The 22177-nt window shown below is 37.6% G+C and overlaps 1 protein-coding gene across 2 annotated transcripts; it reads right to left on the reverse strand.

Moving 5' to 3' along the window:
- Positions 1–217: 217 nt before the first annotated feature.
- epc2 (enhancer of polycomb 2) lies at positions 218–20389 on the reverse strand. 2 transcript variants are annotated; one of them, XM_077216419.1, is made up of 15 exons: positions 19976–20389; positions 17240–17399; positions 16973–17118; positions 14075–14281; positions 11821–11969; positions 10709–10838; positions 10398–10607; positions 9932–10015; positions 8911–9050; positions 8399–8700; positions 6623–6744; positions 4779–4917; positions 4240–4510; positions 1252–1324; positions 218–664 (listed from the first exon to the last, which is right to left on the reverse strand). In XM_077216419.1, the coding sequence occupies exons 1-14, from the start codon at positions 20126–20128 to the stop codon at positions 1276–1278; spliced, it is 2262 nt and encodes a 753-aa protein (XP_077072534.1). In that variant the 5' UTR covers positions 20129–20389; the 3' UTR covers positions 218–664; positions 1252–1275. The 2 variants fall into 2 exon arrangements, with proteins under 2 accessions (XP_077072534.1, XP_077072533.1); XM_077216418.1 differs by lacking the exon at positions 1252–1324.
- Positions 20390–22177: the final 1788 nt, after the last annotated feature.

Raw genomic sequence — 22177 nt, forward strand, 5'->3', positions numbered from 1 at the left:
CTTCTGATGGAGGCCGTCGGCCTCCAGAATAAACATGCTATTCTTGGTAAGACAAGAAGGTGGCAAAAAAAAATAAACCAATGACATACTGTCAACATCTCAAGAGGGAAGATCATTACTTGTAAAATGGCACATTTCTTCATCCGTGAAACCGAAATTCTCTTTCCTCTAAAGAAAAAAAGGCACAAAAGCATGGTATACTAGCTATGTCTGCATCTTGTGGTCACAACATTGGATTTATTTGTACGAGATACAAAAATGTAAACATTGCAAAATAAATAGTTAAAACAAGTGACGCAGGACCTATATTCATGCTCATGATCCCAACATGAACTAATGCACTTGTCTTGCTTGCATTTTCAAGTGCAAAAGCATGATGACAAAAAAAATATCTAGGATTCAAGTAACAGAAATGACAGACTAATGATACAAATATACTATTTTACAAGGTAGTGATAATTCCCAATTTTACAAAATGTACACTTATAATATTGACAAATTTCTCTTAATATTTTGATATGCTGCTATTGGGTATAAGTCCGTGTAGAAGCGCACAGATCTCAGCACTGAAGTCTTTGTGTTTCTGATGGGCTATGTGACCTCCATGGCGACTGTGGTCTCTGATAATCCGTTGAGAGCCAGCCTCTCTGGTTCGTGATTCTCCCTGCAAGATCAAGAAAAACATAGAATTTAAAATTTTCATTTTAAATTCAAAGATATAAGACACTATCGTTCAAAAGTTTGAGGTTAGCAAGACTTCGTATATATTTCCAATATATTACTCTTGAGGCAAATATTCATGACCTAATGTTACATGAAAGTATATATACACGTAAAAAAAGAAAAGAATAATATGTATTTTTCAGTGCTGTCAATCGATAAAAATAGTTATTTTCCCCTGTAATTAATCGCACCTAACATTGAAGTTTTTTCATATATTTTTATATTGTAAAGATTTCCCATTTCATCTCATCTCCAAATTCATAGAAACAACATAAAGATAGTAGCCTATATTTTAAATATTTGTATAATGGCATCTTTTTTTTGAAAGGCCAGTATTACAGATACCAATACTGCTACTGATGTCTCTATGATTTTTTTTTCTTTGTTAATTTTAGCCATTAATTACATAGGTATAATTGTAAGCTATCAATTTTAACATTTATTAGGCTTTAAAAAATATAACTTTTTAATTTAAGTAAAATAAAAACAATCCTCACATAAACCCATTATAATAAATGTCACATTTACCTGTGCCCTTCAATATATCAGGGCTCAATTTTTTCTATTGGCCCAGTCAGACCGGTTCAGATTTTTACTTGCCCTGTCAAAATGCACAAAAAGTTATTGTTTTCATTGTTTTTGACCCATGTAACTTTGCAAACAGTGCTTTAAGAGTTAGGATACATTCAAAAATTGAATAAAGTTATCAAGCACTTCAGTCTTCACTGCATAATTTATAAATTAAATATAGATTACTCCTTTTTAAGTCAAGAACAGCAAGTGATTTTTTCTTTTTCTTTGATTATCTTTAATCACAAACATTAGCGGGTTCATGACGCGGATCTGATACACATTTCCTCACAACTCTTTACTTTAATTTAAAACTGGACTAAAAACGGGCCTTTTGCTATAATTGTGTGTTTTAGTACATTCAGGAGCTGTCTGAAGCGGCTTTCTGCGCACGAGTCGTGTGTGTCACACAGATGTGCGCCAGCACTGCATTCTCTTTTGTGTCTTATCGCGCTTGAAAAGATTTGAATGAATAAGAGCGTGATCATATAATGTAATGCTAGCCAAAGGATGACAAGAAAAAATTTATGCTGAAAAAATTTTTCGCATTCATTAACAAGTTAATTTTGACTGCACTACTTTTTATAGACTTTTTTAAAATTATAATTATCTCACCTAAATCCTAGTTTTTTGCTCACTCTAGTATATATTTGTGTTTTACAATGGGGTATTTTTTTGTGCAACAACTTAAACACAGCACAGGGAAGCTTGATTTCAAATTTTGAACTGACTTGAACTGAAAACAGTCAGTAAAATAAGAACAATTATAAAACAGATAGTTCCAGTGCTGGATTCTGATTGGTTGAGTCACGTTCAAAGCTGCTGTAAATTACTCTACAAACTTCTTTTTGTTACCGTGCGTTTATTTTGTGAATAAAATAAATAATATAAAATAAATATTTTCATGGACTAACCATAATAACCACTGTGAAGCAGTGGTTTATAGTGAAATTAGAACGCCCACGTCATGCCTCACAACACCCCCGTTACTGTGCGTTCACACCGCCAGCGGCGAGAGCGTCAAAGTGGCCGGAACTCATTCATTTTCAATAAGAGCCAGAGACGAGCTCCGGCGAGGGTGGCGCGGCGCATTTTGGACAGTGAGAGCGGCGAGGAGAGTTGAAATCAGGTTAACTTTATGGTAATGAGCTATGACCCGGTTCGGCGGCAACCAATCGGAATGTAGAAGTGCTCCGTTTGAGAGGATTCCAGAGAACGCAGTCCTGTAAACTTTGGTTCCGACCACATTAGTTCCCAAGCAAAATAAAGGAGAGGTTGATTATTTGAAGGGGTCATTTGAGGTTGATCATAGATTCCCTCTTGGCTCTCAACGAAGGCGGTCGCATTTTCTCTCCCTCTCCCTCCCCCTTACCTCTCCTGCTTTGCTTCTTTCGTCACGTATCCCTCCACACCCCATCCCCTGCCTACGCCGCTTCGTACCCCCAGTCTGACAGGCGGGTCTGTGACCAGCGCCATAATGGCTGCAGGACCGGATGGCTGCTTGCCTGGGCTGGATTAACTCCATCCCCCACTCTCCACACATGTTGCAATGTCTTGTTCATGTTGTAGATTGTACTGTTTATGTGCTAATGTTGCCGAGGTGTTTTTTCCTGTTCCCAGACTGTACTCCTTACAGGAGCATAGTCTGGGGGTCGCCTTTTTTTTCTCCTCACCTCTCCTCATGTCATGCTGTATTTCTCTCAAGATTGGCGCTGATTATAGCAGCCATGGTAGCATCTTGTTACCGCAGCACATTCCTTGTGTGTGAAAGCACTACTTGGCAATAAAGTGATTCTGATTGAATTTGATAAGACACGCAACACTATTTATAGGCAAGATTTTCGCGCTAGAACACTTGTTTTTCAGTGGAAATGCAAATAAGAATAGCACTTAAACCATGAACACAAAAGCCACACCACACAAATGGCTTTTAATTGGTTTATTTTGTTAGCAAACATGTCACTATAATTATTAAGTTCTTTCCATCGATCAATTTTCAGCAAAAATAACGATCGACATGCTTGTGTTGTTTGTGGCCCCTTTAAATAAAGTTTTAAAAAAGACCAAGCATTCAATCTACGTCAGAGCATCAGAGCGTCCACGAATATTTCCACAGCGTCGCTGGCAGGGCGGCGAGAGCGAATTTTGCCGCTCTCGCCGACGTAAACTAACAGAATTAAGAGTATAGAATAAATAGAATAAAGAGTTCCTGTCCGGAGATATTCAACTCGGTGAAGAAAGTACACACATTCTTTTTGGGGATTTCTAGGCGTTTTTCATGTCATGATTTTATTTTATTAATAAAATCATTAATTCTATCTATTGATTAATTCTAATCATTAAATCTTTTATCAATCCTCACAACTTGTGTGCTTTTCTGGGCGAGTCAGAGTGAACTGCGGCGCTTATAGTCATGAATGCACAGTCCAGGGTATCTACAGGGTTTTTAAAATAAAAAAATTATATATTCAATCCACCAGCTGAATGAAAATGCGATTTCACTCTCTGACAGAGAGTAGGTGGTGCTTAAAAAGAACAGAAATATGGCAGTTACTCTGGTAAACACTGTATACAACGCAGCTGCACTTTTTTAAAAATGCAACGAGTTTGAAGGTATGCTATAAACACCATAAGGTAAACATTGTCATAATTCATTAGCAGTAGTTCATAAGTAATGGCTTGGCATAAATGTGTGGTTTTCATTGATTACGAACTTCATTGATTTTCATTGATTGCGAAAAGTGCAAGCCTGTAGAAAGTGCAAAAGCACCATGTTTTGACTTTGAAACATACAGCACTCATGAGCGGGTCTTTTTTTTTTATTGCTCCTTTTGTAGTCCGAAGATAATAAATAAATATAGATACTTTAATTAATTTTTCACCCTCCCCCCAAACATTTATAAAAAAAAATTGTAAAGTGAATAAGTGCTGTTTCAGGTTTCAGACCTGGCGATGTCGATGGCACTAGTGGGGGTGACTTTGGGTACCCGGTCCAGACTGCTAGCAACACTGGCCAGCTTTAAGGCTGAGGGTGAAGGGGCACACAGACGTGCACTGTGGTGTGTGTGGGCAGGAGACACAGCGCTCACTGTACTTAGGTGCCCGTGGCCGTGAGGCAGAGACTGAGGGACGGGCAGCTGAAGGCCAGATGTCCGTACTAAAGAGCCTGACTCGCCAACACCTGCAGAACGGTTCAATTTGGCTTGTCTAAAACTTCCTACAAGAAACAAAAATAACAAATCATTTAAATAATCAATTATGCTCACCTTTTTCCCTTTAATTAACCACACATCAAAGCGGTTGATGTTGTCATATAAATGTCCAAAAATAAATTCTCAGTCACAGTTTTGCTATGATTCCCCAATAAGTTCTATAAAGCTGTGAATAGTTTTAAAATATTTGGATAAAAATTACAGGCATATTTTCATATAAAGATTATTTTATATTTCAATGCTTCCGCTCAATTCCCAATGAGCTGCACACACCTGAATTAGAAAGGACGCCATTGACACTTGCAATCTGGGGCCTGTTTTCATTGTTCGGAGTGTTGACCACAGCAGAGGCTGCAAAGTGTGCACTAGCCGAATCCAGAGTCTTAGACATGCAGTCAGATGAGGCCGTGTTCTGTAAAAGAAATTATTTTTTACTTCTTAAATAAATAAACAATTAATGACTTCATAATTATTACAGAATAGAGTAAGAGTGAGGTTTAGCCCCATAATGCAGGGGTTAAAAGGAAAAAAAATTGGAGAGAAACTGCACAGACGGACTTATCTTCAATGGCAATTATTTTCAAGTATTACAGCTGTATCTTAATGACATCTTTTTATGAATGAAGGCCAGTATCACTTATATTAATATAGCTACTGAAAATTATTTTCCCCAAATTTTAAACACTTATTAGGCTTCAAAAAATATAACAACTTTTACTTTAAGTGAACTTAAAACAATCCTCACTTAAACCCATAATAAATGTCATATTTACCTGTACCTTTCCTGTCTAACAGGTATGAAAGGTTATAAAACAGTCCGCACTGCATAAATTAAATATAGATTAATCCTTATTAAAGCTACAAGCGTTCTTTAGTCAAGAGCAGTTAGTAATTTTCTGTTCCCTTTGTTCTTTGGTTAACTTTACTGACAGAAAGAATTGGTGGCTGCAGTCACTTTAAGATCTGCCGCTGCTGACAGGATCTCATGCGTCTCATTCTCTCACTAATCTTTACTTCCATTTAAGATGTTATTTAACTCATTTAAGACTGTTCTTGTGAGGATACTCGACAAAACGGACTTGAACGAGTTCTCTTTCGTTCAAGCGCGAAAGAGAACTCGATAATGGCGCGCTGTCAGTGCGATACTGGCGCGCAACTTTCTGTGCATCGTGTGTGTCAGGAGGAAATTCACTGACAGCGCGTTCTCTTTTGTCTTGTCGGGCAAGAATGCTTTAAAAGCATATGCGTGAATAAGAGCGTGATCACATAACCCTAGCTAAAGGATGACAGAAAGAACGGATGCTGCGCTTAAATATTTTAACACGTCAAAGCTGGTCAAAAATGTATCATATGCGTTAACGTTGACAGCACGACTTTTCATACATTGCTGACATAAAATGCTGCGGTTTAAAGTGGACTCGTTTTCATGTTTTTTTAGTAAACTACACAGAATGTTCTACATTAAATATTTAGCTAACAGTCTGAAGCTACCTAGCAGCAGTGTATGTTAACCTTAGCTCAATCAACATAAGGCTAACATCAAAAGGAGTAGATAGAAAATATGATTATCCTGACCTGAGCTAATTTACTGAATCAACCAACTCACATCTCCTTTCTTTCTTTTCATCCATGATGACATTAAAGTCATCTGTTGTTGTTTCTGGCGTTTCATCGCTGACTGTGCCGCAACTGCTATACCTGCTCATTAGAACGTTCCGTGAGCGATTTTACACAAAAATCATAAACGAATTTGAAACTGGGGAGGACACAAATGGGATTTTGAAAAGTGGGAGGAACATGTCCCCCCTGTCCGCATAGTAAATTACGCCAGTGGGTAGGACATCATTCCCAGGCTTCATGAACTTGCGTTCCATGCATTCACCGACGACGCTAAATTGACGTATGGATCTCAATCACACTGTGTTGCCAGGACCCGCCCTGCTCTGCTTCTGATTGGCTTCTAACGTTAGTTAGAGCTGCGTTCCTCTCATATGTTCGGTAGGTGAAATTTATTGACAATTTTTTTATTTCTCACGGGCCCGCACGCCGGAGATCCGGCACGGTGCCGGAATACTTTAAGCCCTGCATAATGCCTGACATTGTGTGGTTATACTCACGGGCAGGGGCTTGTGGGGTTCTGGTGCTGTTGTGTTCTGCTGGAGTTCTTGCTGCTGTAACTGTTTGTGCATCTGAACCAGCTGCTGCTGATGGGAGTGAAACTGCTCTTCTGTGAATCCACCTGCACATATAAGAACATGGGTGTAAATGTGATGTTCTACAAATTTAAGAGGCTTTAAACCAGCAAATTTAATTTCTGCCACTAGGTGTCAGTAAAGGAACTTTAAAAAAAAAGAAGAATCCTGAAAAGTGCATAACGGTGCATAACTGTTTTCAACAGTGATAATAAATGATACTTGAGCATCAAACAGGCATGTGATCAGCTAAAGACAAAGAAGAAGTAAAACCTGGCCCCCAACCACCCTGCACAATAATTATTTAAAAAATCCTATTGTACTGTAAAATTAGTATTTAATAATCATAATAATGAATTACATTGTTATTAAAAGTATTAACAATTTGTATTATTGTTATCAAAAACAATAGCAATTATCATTATTACAATACCAACATTTATGTTTGCCTTAATTCTTTGCTTTCAAACATTAAACAACTGAGCTTTTATTTTGGCGGAAAACCTCAGGATGACCCTAACTCTTCTCTTTGTTGACAATAACAGATTTATAAACGATTCTCATTATGAATTTGGGAAGATGGTTGGTGCACATTGCGTTCCCTACTGCAAATTATAAGCGATTATAAGAACAGCACTAACAAAGTAGCATTTACTGTGAATCAAAACTGAAAATGAACAGTGCTGTGCTTTGGCTTTACTCTGAATTATGCAGCGTGTCAAGGAAAGGCACAGTCGCAAAATACAGAAATCTGTATAAATACAGAAAAAAAAAAAAAAAATCACATCCCTGATTAAATCAGCATATTTCAGCTTTTCCATAACGTTTTTAAATTTAGATTTTAAAACATTAAAAACTAAGTTATTTTAAACTGAAATAATATTTAATATGACTGTTTTTACTGTACTTAATAAATGCAGCCTTGGTGAGCATAAGAGACTTCTTTCAAAAAAATTAATAAATATTACAGACCCCAAACTTTTAAACGGTAATGTTGTACATGTGTAATACTAATCCCACTGCACTCAGTCCTTCAACGTAAAGACACAATGTTGCTTGTTTAATGACACAGTGCTTCAAGCACAGCTCACCTCAAGTAAACACGGTGTAAATAGGGCTCCTCAACTTATTTTTGTTTTCCAGATTATTATTACATCACAACAGGTAAACATAACTCAAAACAAACTCGCATACTTCAAAGGGTTAATATTTATCATCAAATTCTGCAGTACCGAATAAGCCACAGTGGTACTGTGCACATGAGCTGGCGTATCGCTATGGCTTATGTCTTTGTCTGAATATTCATTCCTAGGTAAGCTATATTTGTAAATACATTTGACAGAATTAGACGCAATTGAATGTGTGTGCCAAAATGATGCCAGTTCAAGTTTATAAAAGAAATGTAGCTGCAAAAAAATCTTAAAAGTGTTCCGCATATGGACTGCAGTCTGCTAAAGACAACCACAGAGAGCCGTTGAACTCTCTGCTGAGTTTTATGCATAGAATGGTATTTTGTATCAGACAGTGCAGCAATTTCATCCAAATCAATCAGCAGGCCACATTAAAAATGATTGACAGGCTGAATTTGTTGAAAAACCGAAGAGTAAACTGATAGATAGAAAAGGCACAATGGAGAACGCTTATGTGGGTGAACGAAATTCAGTTCGACCTTCTGAATCATGTTCAGCTCAGACGCCTCACCTGACACACTGTTAGAGAGAGGCGTCCCTCCACCTTTTTCCACCTGCGGAGTCCCTTTCTTGTCCTCACTCCTTGAGTTGTCCTGTAGCGGCCGAGGGCGGAAAAACTTCCACCTGCAGGCCTGGATGTCATTCAGGAGCTGAGTCAGTGAGCAATCAGGAGTTGATTTGGAGATGTGAGAGTTTGTGTTTGTGTGGACGGGGAGGTCAGGCACACTAGCGCCAGCGGAGGGATAAAACATGTCTGGGTCCAGGTGCCTGAGGGCACGGTCCAGTTCCGACGAGGTGCGATCCAAAACAACCCTGAAGGAAAACAACAGAGTGCTTTAGGATATTTGGTACAATCTGTGACCTTCAGATCTGATCATTAGGGAGTAGCCTCATCAACTTTTCTACTTTAATCTGAAGTAATAAAGAGCAGGGTCATAAATTCAAACCACACATCATCTATACTTAAGTACAAGAAACAATAAGATAAAAGGGGAAATAGGTAAATTGTAAATAGTGACACACCTGCCACCTCTGCCCACCCTCCTGTGTGCCACTGCAATACAGCGTTTCGGCACAGAGAGGGCGGTGAGACAGTTCCTCTGCCACAGCCGGTCCTGATCCGCCTGCTGCCAGTGAGGAGAGCAGCTCTGATCCACCAGTGGCTGAGGACGCATAACACTTTTAACAATGGCAATGAAAATGACCAATGCACCACAGAGCCAAATAATATGGTGCTCTGTCACTAATAAAGCAAGTATATCATACTCTATGGGCAGGAGGGTTTAGTCACAATATTCAATATTGTTTGTCCATGCACTTTATTTTACATGCTAAGACAAAAAATAAAAAATAAAACACTGCCAGTGCCGGCACCTTCACACCCTCCCTGTGTCATGACCCTCATGTAAGAGAGAGAGTTCAGTTGTAAAGTTAATTTCTCCAAATCTGAAATGTAAACCTACTGGTTGAATAAGTTAAAAACAATGATCTGATGCAATTAACATTCATAACTGTTCTCAAAAGTCCTCAAGCAGCATTTTCTTATGCTTACAAGTATTTAGAATATCAACACGCACTTATATAAATAAAATTATAGCAAATAATGTAGAAAAAATATTGTGTGTTTATTTCAATTATTTTAAATACATTTTAAATGTTTAATGTAATAAATGATCTACTTGACAACAACGGCTGGTTGAAATGATGGTAGAAAAAAGCCAGTGGTTCTTAATCAGGGGTCCAGGGCCCACACAGGGCCTCGGCAAAGACAAAACAAGCCTTAAAATACAGTTAAAAAAACATGTCGACACATTTAATTTCAGTTACTACTGTAGGAGTGTCCATGGATTAAAATAAGTTTTGTAAGCAAAACAACAACTAATGGTGCCTTCAAATATTTGTGTGGCCAATGGGGCCCTTGAACTCAAAATGGTTGAGAATCACTGCTTTAAGCCATTTTAGTGCAGCCTAAATATCAAGATATAATTATTCAGCTATACTGCCCAGCTCTTCAGCCAGCACTGATGTTCAGTGGGAAACTCACCGAGAGGTAACTGCAGCCAGCTTTCCTTCTAAAGGAGAAGTTTCCATCAGGATCGTTCTCTTCATCCGGCTCTGATGCTGGAGACTTCAGAAGAAAATATAAGGAGAAATATATATACTATTAGATCTTCTGACAAAAATTATTTTAACGTCTTTTAACTCTTTGGGGTCGCCCAAGCTATCATTTTTCTATTCGGATTTTGTGATTTTTGTGTGATTTTGGGTCCAGTATGTTGATACAGTACATCAAAGTGAAAAACTAATTGTCTGGTCATATAGGTGATGTTGTGCTGAAAAAAATAATACCAAACATTGGTATGGTAAACATTTGTTTATGTGGCAAAATTAAAAAATAAATAAAAGCACTCAAAAACGGCCAAAATAGCCCAAGACTCCGAAGGGTTAAGTAAAACCTCTAAAACCTCTAAATATGAGCATGTGTAACAAAACACTGATTGTATACTGACCAGTGGGTAATCCTCCTCTCCAGAGCTGTGGAAGTCGTACTGTTTAATGTCTGCCTTGATGATGGTTTGCTGTCGCTCTGGCCGACCAGGCTGCCGAAATGTATCAAGTTTGGGCCTCTTGTTGTACTTCTTATGAGAACGCACAAAGTCAAAGTGAGGCTCAGGCTTGACTGTGAAGGGGTAGAGGTGTTTGAGCCCAGATTTGTGTGACTGAAGGAAAGAGACAGAAGAAATGTTTTTAGAATTATCACTGAGCACATTCAAGACATTTCTCGCACACAGATCTTTTTCCTCCTACTGTTGGTCTTTACCTTAATTTTGCTCTCTGCCTTGTGCCGACTGCTCATGGGTAAGGATGTGGGTGCAGGGTAACTGGTTTTCTCTGCCAGAGGTACAGTGACTTCATTCAGAACCTCTCCTGAGAAGTCTCCAATTTGATATCTAATATACACAAAACAAGGAGAAACAATATGTAAAAACTAAGGATGCACCGGTACTGCGCTCGTGCACTTCTTGTACACATCAAAATGCTCCGATACCAACAACCGATACCACGCAGCGTGTACATTGTGTCCAGACAAAGAAATAGACAACAGAGAGTATAGCGAGGATAAAAGAGAAGGCTGTCTATGAAGTAATTATATATCCAATTAGTGAAATATTAAACAAAATATAATTGGGCTGGGAGAAAAAAAAAAACGATTCACCTAGCTATCATGTTTCTTTTTTTTAACGATTTTAAAATATTTTTTTTCCATTTATTACAGTTTTTATTTATTTTGTTAATCAAACTACAAAAGAAAGAAATCCCTCACTTCATATTCAATCCATATTCCATTCCCCTCAATTCATATTCTTTTAGTTTCTCTACCCAATATATAAAAAAATTAAATGCAGTGAAAATACAGGTATTTGCAAGTACCAAAAATGAAAATATCGGTATCGGACTCGTTCTGGAAAAAGTGTTATTGGTGCGAGAGACATGAGTCTCTTTACATACAACAACCATTCCAGCTGTTAAGTAGTGTTTGAAAATAGGCGTTTATCAGCAGATACGTCTTTCAGGGGATATATTAGGGATCCACTGATAGACGCATGCTTTCAAATGCTCCTGTGTTTATCTGTGTGAGCGCTCAGTGAGGACAAGATGTTTTTGAAGCGTTGATCATTGTAGCCAATCACAGACATATATGTTGAGCGTGTGAAGACGATGGCCAATCAGAAGACATTTAAGAATCGTTCATCAGTGCTCAAAAAGCTAGAGGGAAATGCTGGTATCATAACATTTAAAACGTTTCAGTACCGTCATGGTAACGAAGTCGGTACTTTTGACAACACTACTGTTAAAAGTTTATTTATATAGAGTATGCAACAACAGACATGGTCTCAAAACAGCTGTATTAAAAGAGCAAAGTTGACAAACCTTTTTTCAAACACCTCCAGTGTCAGATGCAGCAGCTCTCTTTTGCTCTTTTCTCTCTTCTTGATCATCTCCAGGATGCTCATGGTTCGGCTGAACTCTCTCCTCAGCTTCAGCATCTTTTCATAAGACGCCTCGTCATTCTTGCGATTCTACAGAGACAGCATAACAGAGAGAGACGGATGGTTCCGGTAGGTGTTCACACTTCTATTGAGGGGACGATTATGTGGAAAAACAATGAAATAATAGATTTTTTTTTGTGTGCTAATTTCAAAGAACAGACATTCAAAAATAATCTCCCAAAGTTTTGTAGTCCAGATAATTGAGTAAAGGTATTTAAATTACTATAAAATTTTACGAAGTTTTACTAAATTCGCTGGAAATGAACATTGCTTTTCTCAACTCCTATCGTCACCTCTGAGCATTTCCCGGGTATCCCCTGAAACGTCACTATCTCTGCTCTCCGAATGGTGTTGCACGTTGTATAGAACCAATCAAAAAGCTTAGAAATGTACACAAATGCTGATCACTTGTCGATGGAAAGCCGATTCGACTGAGCGGCACGCGACTGGTCCAGCCACCCTCCTGTCAGACTCGCAGCGAGCACTCTGTGTAATAAACAAGCTAGCAGATTTCCTCAGAAAGATTAAATATTATTAATTTGAGAAATGTCGCTGTCAAAACAGAGCAAAGTTGCCAAAGCGTTATCAAGCGCTCTGGCCATTGCACACTGAGTCCGCGTTTTTTTCGTATTCGTGATTCGGTGGCTCGAAATTGTCAAAACACCATTCAAACTGCTTGCTACGGATGCGAAAAACGTATGATTTTTTTTATATAACGGATGAATGTTTCGTAGACAGTGTGCAAGCGTGATTGACATAACGTGAGCTCGAATTTTATTTTAACGTGCGAATATTTCGGATGAATTTCAGACTCAGTGTGCAATGGCCTTTATCTGTACAAAAATATCGGTGAGATTTCCCCAAAACCGCCAGTTGAGAAAGTAAGTTGTCCCTCTCCCTGCCCAGCTTAGAAGAGAAGAGCTGAAAGGTGAATTTTAATGTCAAATTTGAATCTGAGTGAGTGTATTTACTGTGTATGGATGTGAGTGAGTGCAAATGTGAATGAGTGTATTTATCTGCAAGGAGAATCCATTACAATGTGTTTGATTAACCCAATATTTAACTGTTGGTATCTCTGTTATGAATTTGTTACACTGTTATTGTCAACTAGCCTACACAAAGATATGATTGCATAGACTAGCATTATTTGATCTCTGTTTCCTTGTCTCTCTGCCTCTCTCACTTTCTCTTACACACACACACGCACAAACACAAACACACACACACACACACACACACGCGCACACACACGCACACACACGCACACACACAGGCACACAAACAGACACACACACCCTCTCTCTCAAGCAAAAATGTAACACCTCTTTTCAATCTTTCTGATTTTAGTAAATTTTTGTAAAAGGTAATTTTAAATTATTTATTCAAATAAAAACTTCAAAATAATTTGAGCTTCAGCCTGGTTTAATAGCATTTTATATATATTAATGTCTTTGGTCAAATTAAGCTGTAAAATAAATAATTTATCCCTTTAAATGCAATGGATTTTGAAATATATCAACAAAAAACGGGCAAAAAACTTTAAAAGTGATTTTCTCAGGTTTTCAATTGGAAAAAGAGGGCAGACGAGCATAATTCAAATGTGTATATCTTTACAACCATTCAAGGTATGACTGACTAGGATATCGTTTGAAAGCTTATGGTCACCTCTTTCCATTAATACCAAAATCTCAATTTTGAAATTTGGGTCACTGTGACTCATTTTGCTGGATCAGGTCACATATAATATATATTTTCCATGCTGCTAACTACATGTTGCAAAGTTTTTGGATTGACAACCATATTTAAATGCGAATCTGAAAGTGATAACCATAGCATTGGATGGAACAAAACAATCTGAAGCTGTATGTCCAATGATCTGTACATGAAGTCTTGGAATATGAATTCATGAATAAAAAGGATAAGTTAATATAACAAACTGTTTCTTTGCATTTATTTTGGATTTATTGTCAGTACTGGGGTTGCCGTTCACAGGTAGGGTACTTTGTCCAATGTGTGGACCATGTTCGTCTGCGTAAGTTTGATGCACAAATGTATTAGGTAAAAACCAGTCCTCTCTGAATGCCCTCTAATAATGCTGCTTGAGGCATCCATGACAAAACAAAGTGCATGCATACCTTCCTAGTCTGCATCTTCTCTGTGCGACGCCTGAAGGCCACGTAAGCATCATTGTTGGTGGAGCCGTCCCTCTTCTCCTGCTTAATTTGTGGGATGAGCGACGGGCCCCGGCAGTTCTTCCTCTTCCTCACCCAGTAGTCATACACTGACTTTAAAAGGTAGTCATCTTCATTTAGCAGCAGCTTGGCCTCCTGAAGAGTGACCAACTACAAAATTATTGAGAGAGAGAGAGACAGAGGAATGTGTGTGAATAAAAATCAAATATGACGATGTGTAAGTGATGGGGGGGGGGGGGGGGGGGGGGGACAGATGTCCTGACACATCCTCATTCTTGAAAATCATAAGCAAAACAACAGGTAAAAAAAAATAAAAAATACGACTAGTATGCAACTTACTAGGTTTTAATTGCAATGGTAAAAATTATTTGTCACCTACAAAGCGTTTGTGTGATGAATTATTGCCTACTTGGAGCACTGATCATATTGTTGGGCCAATGTTGTTATACTACCGTTTAAAAGTTTGGTGTCAGTAAGATTTGTTTGAAAGAAAATTATTTTAATCAAGGACACATTCAATTGATGGGGAGAAAAAAAACAGTAAAGAAATGTATGATGTTACCAAAAAGTTCTGTTTTAAATAAATGCTGTTCTTTTAAAATTTCTATTGATCAAAATATCCTGAAAAGGTGCATCACAGTTTCCATTAAAATATTAAATAGCACAGCTTATTGTTGATAATAAGAAGAAATGTTTCTTGAGCAGCAAATAAGGATACTAAAATGGTTTCTGAAGGATCGTGTGACACTGAAGACTAGAGTAATGGCTTCTGAAAATTGAACTTTGATTTCACATAGTAAAGTACTTTTAAAATATAGTCAAATAGAAAACATTTATTTTAAACTGTAATAATGTATTATTACAATATTACTGTTTTTTTTATGGTATTTTGACATTTTTGTTACTTTCATATAGAGCCCGACCAATATATCGGCGAGCCGATATTATCGGCCGATATTAGGCATTTTCATAACTATCGGTATCGGCATTTATAATGGCCAATAAATGAATATTAAAAAAAATGCGGCATGCGGTGATTCATGTAAGGGTGGCGCTGCCAATAAAGCACCTAAAAGCTGTCACAATGAACTGGCAAAAGCAATGATATGAATACATCAAATATAGCAAGGAGACATTTTAATTGTTTATTAATAACAAGTGTTTTCAGTCATTGTGGGCTGCAAAGATGAAGTTGAGGATGCGGACTCGCGATCTTTGAACGCGCCAGAGAGAAATGTACATTTCAGAAGGATTAGGCCTACATAAGCAGAGAGCAGTTTGTGTTTCGTTTTGATTTGTTCTGTTTAAAAGTAGACATTTCAATAGATGTATTTCTCAGGTCTATACGCTGAGTTTCGGTTCATTTATGAGACGAGTTGCAGTTCACTCGCCGACGCCTCCGTTTCGAGATTATCTATTGTCTTTTAAATTTACTTCTTATTTATTAAATCCAGGCATTTAGTTGATGTAACATTGATTAAAATTAAGATATAATTAATACAAAACGAAATTGACTTTAATGAAAGGCTTTGTGCTTTCTGTTCGACCCTGTCACATCCGTTTTTTCCTCAAATGCGAACACGAAAATTAAAATAAAAGGAATATTATATGTTCTGTTGAGAGCCAACCCTTTTTCATCCAGTGGGTAGTAGACTATTACTTGTGATTTGCGCAGTGTAATTCACAGAATTGATTTCTCTGCTGCCAGCCTCTGTCACGTATTGTGTGAGCTTGTGACTATTGCAAGCACGCAGCTGAGAAGTCCTGATTATATTGTCTGCTATATTTACTTCGTATTTATTAAATCCAGGCAATTGATTGATTAAAATGCGTGGCGCGAGCGACAAATCTCTGACAGTAAACGGATGGCCCATTCTGCGCTGTAACGGGTGCTTTTCCGCGTCTCGGGTAAACAGCTGTTGCGACGCGAGCAGTAACGGCCACGTCCGGTGTAGACACAGTGTTAAAGCTCATTCTGCCTATAACGCTACGTTACAACATCAAGCAATATTCCAATAATTTATATAATTATAACACTTTATATAGGGCCATTTTGCATTAAGAGTAGCCTAGTTTCACATTTAGTAGGTACATTTTGCTTACTAATTTAAAATAGTATAAAAGTCTGTACATTATGTAATTAAAAACGTTTTCATTATGATATTATAAATTTTACTTTAGTAAAAAGATCTGAGTTATTCCTCTACTTGTAGAGATTAGAGGAATTAAGACTTAAAATAGAAGATAATGTAAGTGACACTTTTGATATATTTATTGATACAAGTTGTTTTATATAACGTGACTAAATTAAAAGACAAAGTCGTTAGTGAAGATTATGCAACAGTATTTAGAATATAATATAATATAACATGCAAAGCAAACTAGTTTGGTTACAGCTCAAATGTATCTTCTCATTCTATCATTTCCCCTGCCTCCATTACATATCTTTGTCACACAAGTGTTTGATCACCACATTTGAGTGATCATTGCATTGTTTATATATTTATTCTGTTTAAATACTTTGTATTCTATATACAGTACCCATCAAAAGTTTGTACACACCAATAGGAAAGTGTGTCCAAACTTTTGACTGGTACTGTACTATAATACACATAAATAATATTGCTACTGTACACATAAATAATATCGGCCGATATATCGGTATCAGGCTTTTTTTATCGGTATCTGCATTGGCCCACAAAAATCCATATCGGTCGGGCTCTACTTTCAGACAATTCTGGCACCATGTTGGGTCGCCACTTAATATCTCATGTAAAAACTGAATCCTGAAGCAAAACCAGCTGAGAAGCACTGAGTAAAGTATAATGCACTTGTTTTTACCTGGTTGGTGCTGGCTTTCTCTAACCGGTCCATCATGGTCTCAAACTGCACAGGTCTGAGCTCCATCTTGCGGTTAAGTCTGTTCAGTAAAGTCTCGTCCTCTGAGTCCATATCATAGTCAGGCAGCTCGTTATCCAGACCCAGAGCTGGTGCGGAGTATAAGGGGTGTAAAGGTCAGAATGAGGTCATATTCAAATCACATTTTCTGTGTATGTTTAAACCAAGAAATTGAAGTATCCAGTGGGGCTCGAGGTAGACGTCACTCACGCTGGATGTGGATGAGCTGTTTGGGGATGCGGAACTCTCCTTTGTAAAGGCGGTCGTAATAGGTGATGTTACTCTCTGCCTCTGGCACAGGGATGACCATGCTCTCCTTCTTCTCCCTGAACACCTGCTGGGCAGAGATGGCCCTCTGGAGATGGTGCTCCTGAAACACCATGAGAGAGAGTGCGAGTAATGCTAATTCTGCATTGACAGAGTGGGTCAACTCAAATATGTTAACAGGTTACACCATATAAGCCAGAACAGTAAAGATGTTGCCACCTCATATATAGCACAAAATATTTCCATTGTCAAGTTATTTAAGTTGAAACTGATGTAGATGGACTAAGCAAAAAGAAAACGTTTTAACAACTCACACAGAGGAGGAAACAAGAATTGGGCAAGTACAATTTCTAATGCAGCTGAGAACAGCAACGTGATGAAACCCGCTGCAATGGTTTACATAGCTCGCAGTCGCAAGCATACAAATTAACTCTAAGTTGTTCTAATTACTTTTAGATTCAAGACTGTTCAATAGGCGAGTAGCCTAGTTCATTATCAGGTAGGTCAGGAGTGCAAATGCAATCTGTGGCACACAAAAACAGCATATAACTTGTTTTTAACTAGGGTTGGGAATTGAAAATCGATTCCAATTCTGTAATCGGATACTTGTAAAAAAAAAAATTAATACTTGTAATTTCTGTTGATGGGCAGCGTGAGCAAAACACTAATAAACATTTGTGGAGAGAGCATCTGCCATCCAATAATCACAAAAAGCTTTGTTACTTTTAATATAAAGCGATGTCTCAAATCTAAGTTCTGTTTATTCCATTACGAAATTCAAACAATAAATGTTGTTTTGGCAATATTTAATGCTGCGTGATAGATCCCCGTAGTGCAGTTCAAGCGGCACGTGAACCGATCATCTCATCTCCTCTTTACTGCATCACGAGAAAAAACATGGGTGAACATCAGAAGAAGGTATGTCGAAAGAAACTTTACAACTTATCATGAATCCTGTCTCATTTAATCGCTCGGTCATTGTTCTAACCAGGTAAAGACGTCAATAAAACAGCTTGTTAATCACTTAACTTTACATTTACCTCAAGAAAGCTATTCAATGTCCATAAACTCATTAGTTAGCTAGAAAAAAATAATAGAGAAGAGCATTTTGTTAAATAACATCCGATCTGTAAAAACACATGAAATGAGCAATAAACAGATCCCTAGTAACTGTGTATTGGATCCTGCACGAGGTCTTAAAGTGACAGCAGCTTAATAAACCTGCAGCTGTGTGGCATTAACGTTAATCAAAGAACAAAAGAAAAACTTTTGTAACTACAATAAGCATTAATCTATATTTTATTTATAAAAGGAAATCTATGCAGTGTTATTTTACATTTGATTACAATTTATGTACCTGAATTTTGTATTTATTTGTGCTACTGCTAATTTGTTTAGCCTATTTGTTCTTATTTTTATACCGTTACTTGTCTTTAATAATGTTTGAAATTTATATCAGTTAGTCCAGTTGTTTTTGCTGTGGTATTTTTGTGAAAACATTAGTCTTCTAATAGGCTGCTGCTTTTTGTTCATTAAAAGACACAGAATATGTTTGATAGTTTGACTAAATGTTTTTATTTTACTGGAATTGAAACTGGGAATCGAAAAGAATCAGAATAGTTAAATTCAAACAATACCAACCTATTTTTAACAAGTACTTGCTCTCCATACTGTACATCTGTCCACAATGGCAGCATGACACTTCATACTTCTATGTTAATAAAACTAAATTCACTAATAAATCAAACTGAATGAATGCTTGATGATCTGTCACACATCTTTCAAAAGAACTCATAACAGTGGTGTAGCCAAATACTAAAACAATAAATATGAATTATTTAGTTTACAAAAATATAATTCAAAAAATATAAAACAAAACTGCATATTTCCTTAAGTAAAATTTAAACTACTAATAGTAATAATAATATAAAATGTATACATGTAGTAAATATCTAATAAATATGTATTTAGAACATATCTAATGTACTGTATGTTTATTTTATTTTTATAATAATAACAATAATAATGACATAAGCAAATAATAACAATTATTGTTATTAAGAATTATTATTATTAGTTTTGTTTTTTTAAACTTTTTCATTGAGTTGCTAGTGGTTTGAACATAAATATTGTGGTACTCTGATGTATACTATGTTACCGAATGATCCCCATATTAATATACCACTGTACTATATGATATTCAAATGTGACGAATAAAACATGCCATAATGTTGGATTGCACTGTGTGTCTGCAGTTCTACGTATGCTTGAACTGATGACTAGGGCCCGCAGATGCAGAAACTAAACATCAGGACCATTGAAGAATCAAAAACAGATTCAGGCTTCAGAGGCACTCCGTTCAGCTCGTGTATTCCTGTCGTAACAAACGTCAATCTCGAACGCATTTGCGCTAAAAGGCTGACGTCATGCGCATTGACCACTAGCAAATCTCTCACGTAAATAACCTTGTTCACGCCACTAGTGCAAAACATTTCCCACGACTACGCAACTGTCGTGCACTGTATACGTAACCTAGAGCCTATGAACGCTACTTACAGATCCCTATACGCAGAGAATGGACTTGCGCAGTAAAACGTGCGTAAACGATACGTGAATACCAACACCCTGCTATGCACCTGAACCTCATGAAAAATTATGAATTTAAAATCATTTACATACCGACTCCTCTTCCTTTTCCATCCCAGTTGGCATTTGTGGGACCGCTCGGTTGATGGAGACGCAGTCGGTGAGGTCCGGGAGGTCTTTATTGCGGTAGATCGGCAGCGGTTTGGCGGCGTCTAGCGCTCGCGCGCGGAACGAGAGTTTACTCATTGTTTTCAGCGATCACAAACACACTAAACACGGATCATTCGGTACAAATACACACACGAGCCGACGGTTCTCTCCGCGGCTGCACTCACTGACGTCCCTCCGATCGAAATCCGGCGGCTAAAGGCATCTCTGAGCGAGTTATGGTGTTTTTTCACGGGCTTTTTTTTCTAGGCTGGTGTGAAAACATGGCGGACATGATCCCGACAGCCCGCGCGACACTGCCAAAGAGCGTGAGCGGGAGCGCGCGTGTGCCGCTGCGCGCGCACATCATGCAACATGCGTGCACACGATATTACGACACACGGGCACGAGGGAACACATAAGTGCATCGGAGAGCTGTCATATATACATTAGACAGTCCATTACAAATGTGTATGGATGATAATAACGTATTCAAACGTGCCACGAATAAAAAGATGGCCAAAAATCAAGAATGTAAACAAATATTAAAGGTTCTGCGCTATATCATTTTTTTGACAGGGTCACCTATATCCTGGCTGGGGGATGGGGTAGATTCAGAGCATCAAACGGGACCCTGTCTTACCAGGGCCCTTAAAATTGTCCTAATCTTCCCCTGTTACAGTCCCCCTGTTGATCAACTGTTAATATAGGCCTACATTCGGGCGACTATCCCCTTAATAGGTGGCTTACCTTCGAACTTTTCATGAGAAAACAAACACAACTATTTTACAATAGTTATTTCATATGAATTTGTACAATGTGATTCGTATGAAAATTATTATTTTTTTAAACTTCAACATGAAGGTCCATCCCTAAATCTAACCATGGGGCATAAGCAGATCGTATAGGCCTACATAGCCTATGAATTCAACAAATTCATATGAATTAGCCACCAATTCGCCAAAACATAAAATGGTTATGAATTTCCATAAGACTTTGTTGGTAGCATACCTTCACACCAAAAAAAATGTATGTTGAGAATGAAAAAATTACTTGGTTCACGACATCCAACCTATAAAATCTAGCCTATAAAGTTGTAGACCAACCCAGTGAACAACACAAATGTTCAATTCAAATGCAATAACATTGTTTGTTGCTGCTTTTTATTTGCCTGGTTTACATAATTAAAACCTGTATGGTGGGATTAAAATCACAGTATAGGCTACTCCACGTTTTACTATGATTATGAGCGATTTCACATAAGTATTCTGTTGTACGTGAGTTTTATTTATTTTTTTATTAAATAAATAGCATCCATCCTTAGATTTCTGATAGGCCTACTGCAATTGAGTTTCTTGGGCTGTCTGCTAGCAGCAGGAGTTAGCTAGGTGGCCCGCCTGCTTGAAAAAAAGTTACCTGCTAAGACACATCATTTTTAATGAGAGGAACGAGCAGAACTTCGAGCACTGAGGCAATCCTAAGGCAGTGGTGTGCAATGCATAAGTGGAGAGTGTCTGAGCACTGCAGGGGCTGCACACAGTGTTTCTCCACAGAACACTGCCTGAATCGCTTGCATACACTGGATCCATGAATTAATCTAGGCCATTATGTTGTACACTATACTGTTCAAAAGTTTTGGGTCAGTAAAAATGATTGGCTATCACGGTTTCCACAACAAAATGTTTTACAAAATATCTTACATTTTTACAAAAATGTAAGAAGTGATATTAATCAGAAATGTTTCTTGAGCACCAAATCAGCATAATTTCTGAATGATCATGTGACACTGAAAAAAACAAGGTGTCACGGGGGGAAAAAATAATTCTGCAATGCATTTCACAAATGAACAATATGATTCCCTGTTCAATTGGTTTTAAATGGTTATAGAAATGGACTGTTTGCCTTGGTCCCACTAATTTTACTGATCATTGCTGATTAACTGTTACTCTAATTGAGGAAAATACCTCAGGAGTTCATTTAAGATGTCTACACTTTGCAAATGTCCTTGTTACCTACTTGTTAACTTTTATTTTCATCTAGAATGTGCATGTCTCTGAAAATCCCTTAGTACAATTATTTTAGTCTCCTGACTGTAATTTTCTGATGTTCAAGACGTTTCCAAAGTTGTTGATAGTAATTCCCCTGCAT

This window comes from Siphateles boraxobius, unplaced genomic scaffold (genome assembly GCF_051911475.1).
Source record: "Siphateles boraxobius isolate OS27281-9 unplaced genomic scaffold, OSU_SipBor_1 7, whole genome shotgun sequence".
NCBI lineage: Eukaryota > Metazoa > Chordata > Actinopteri > Cypriniformes > Leuciscidae > Siphateles > Siphateles boraxobius.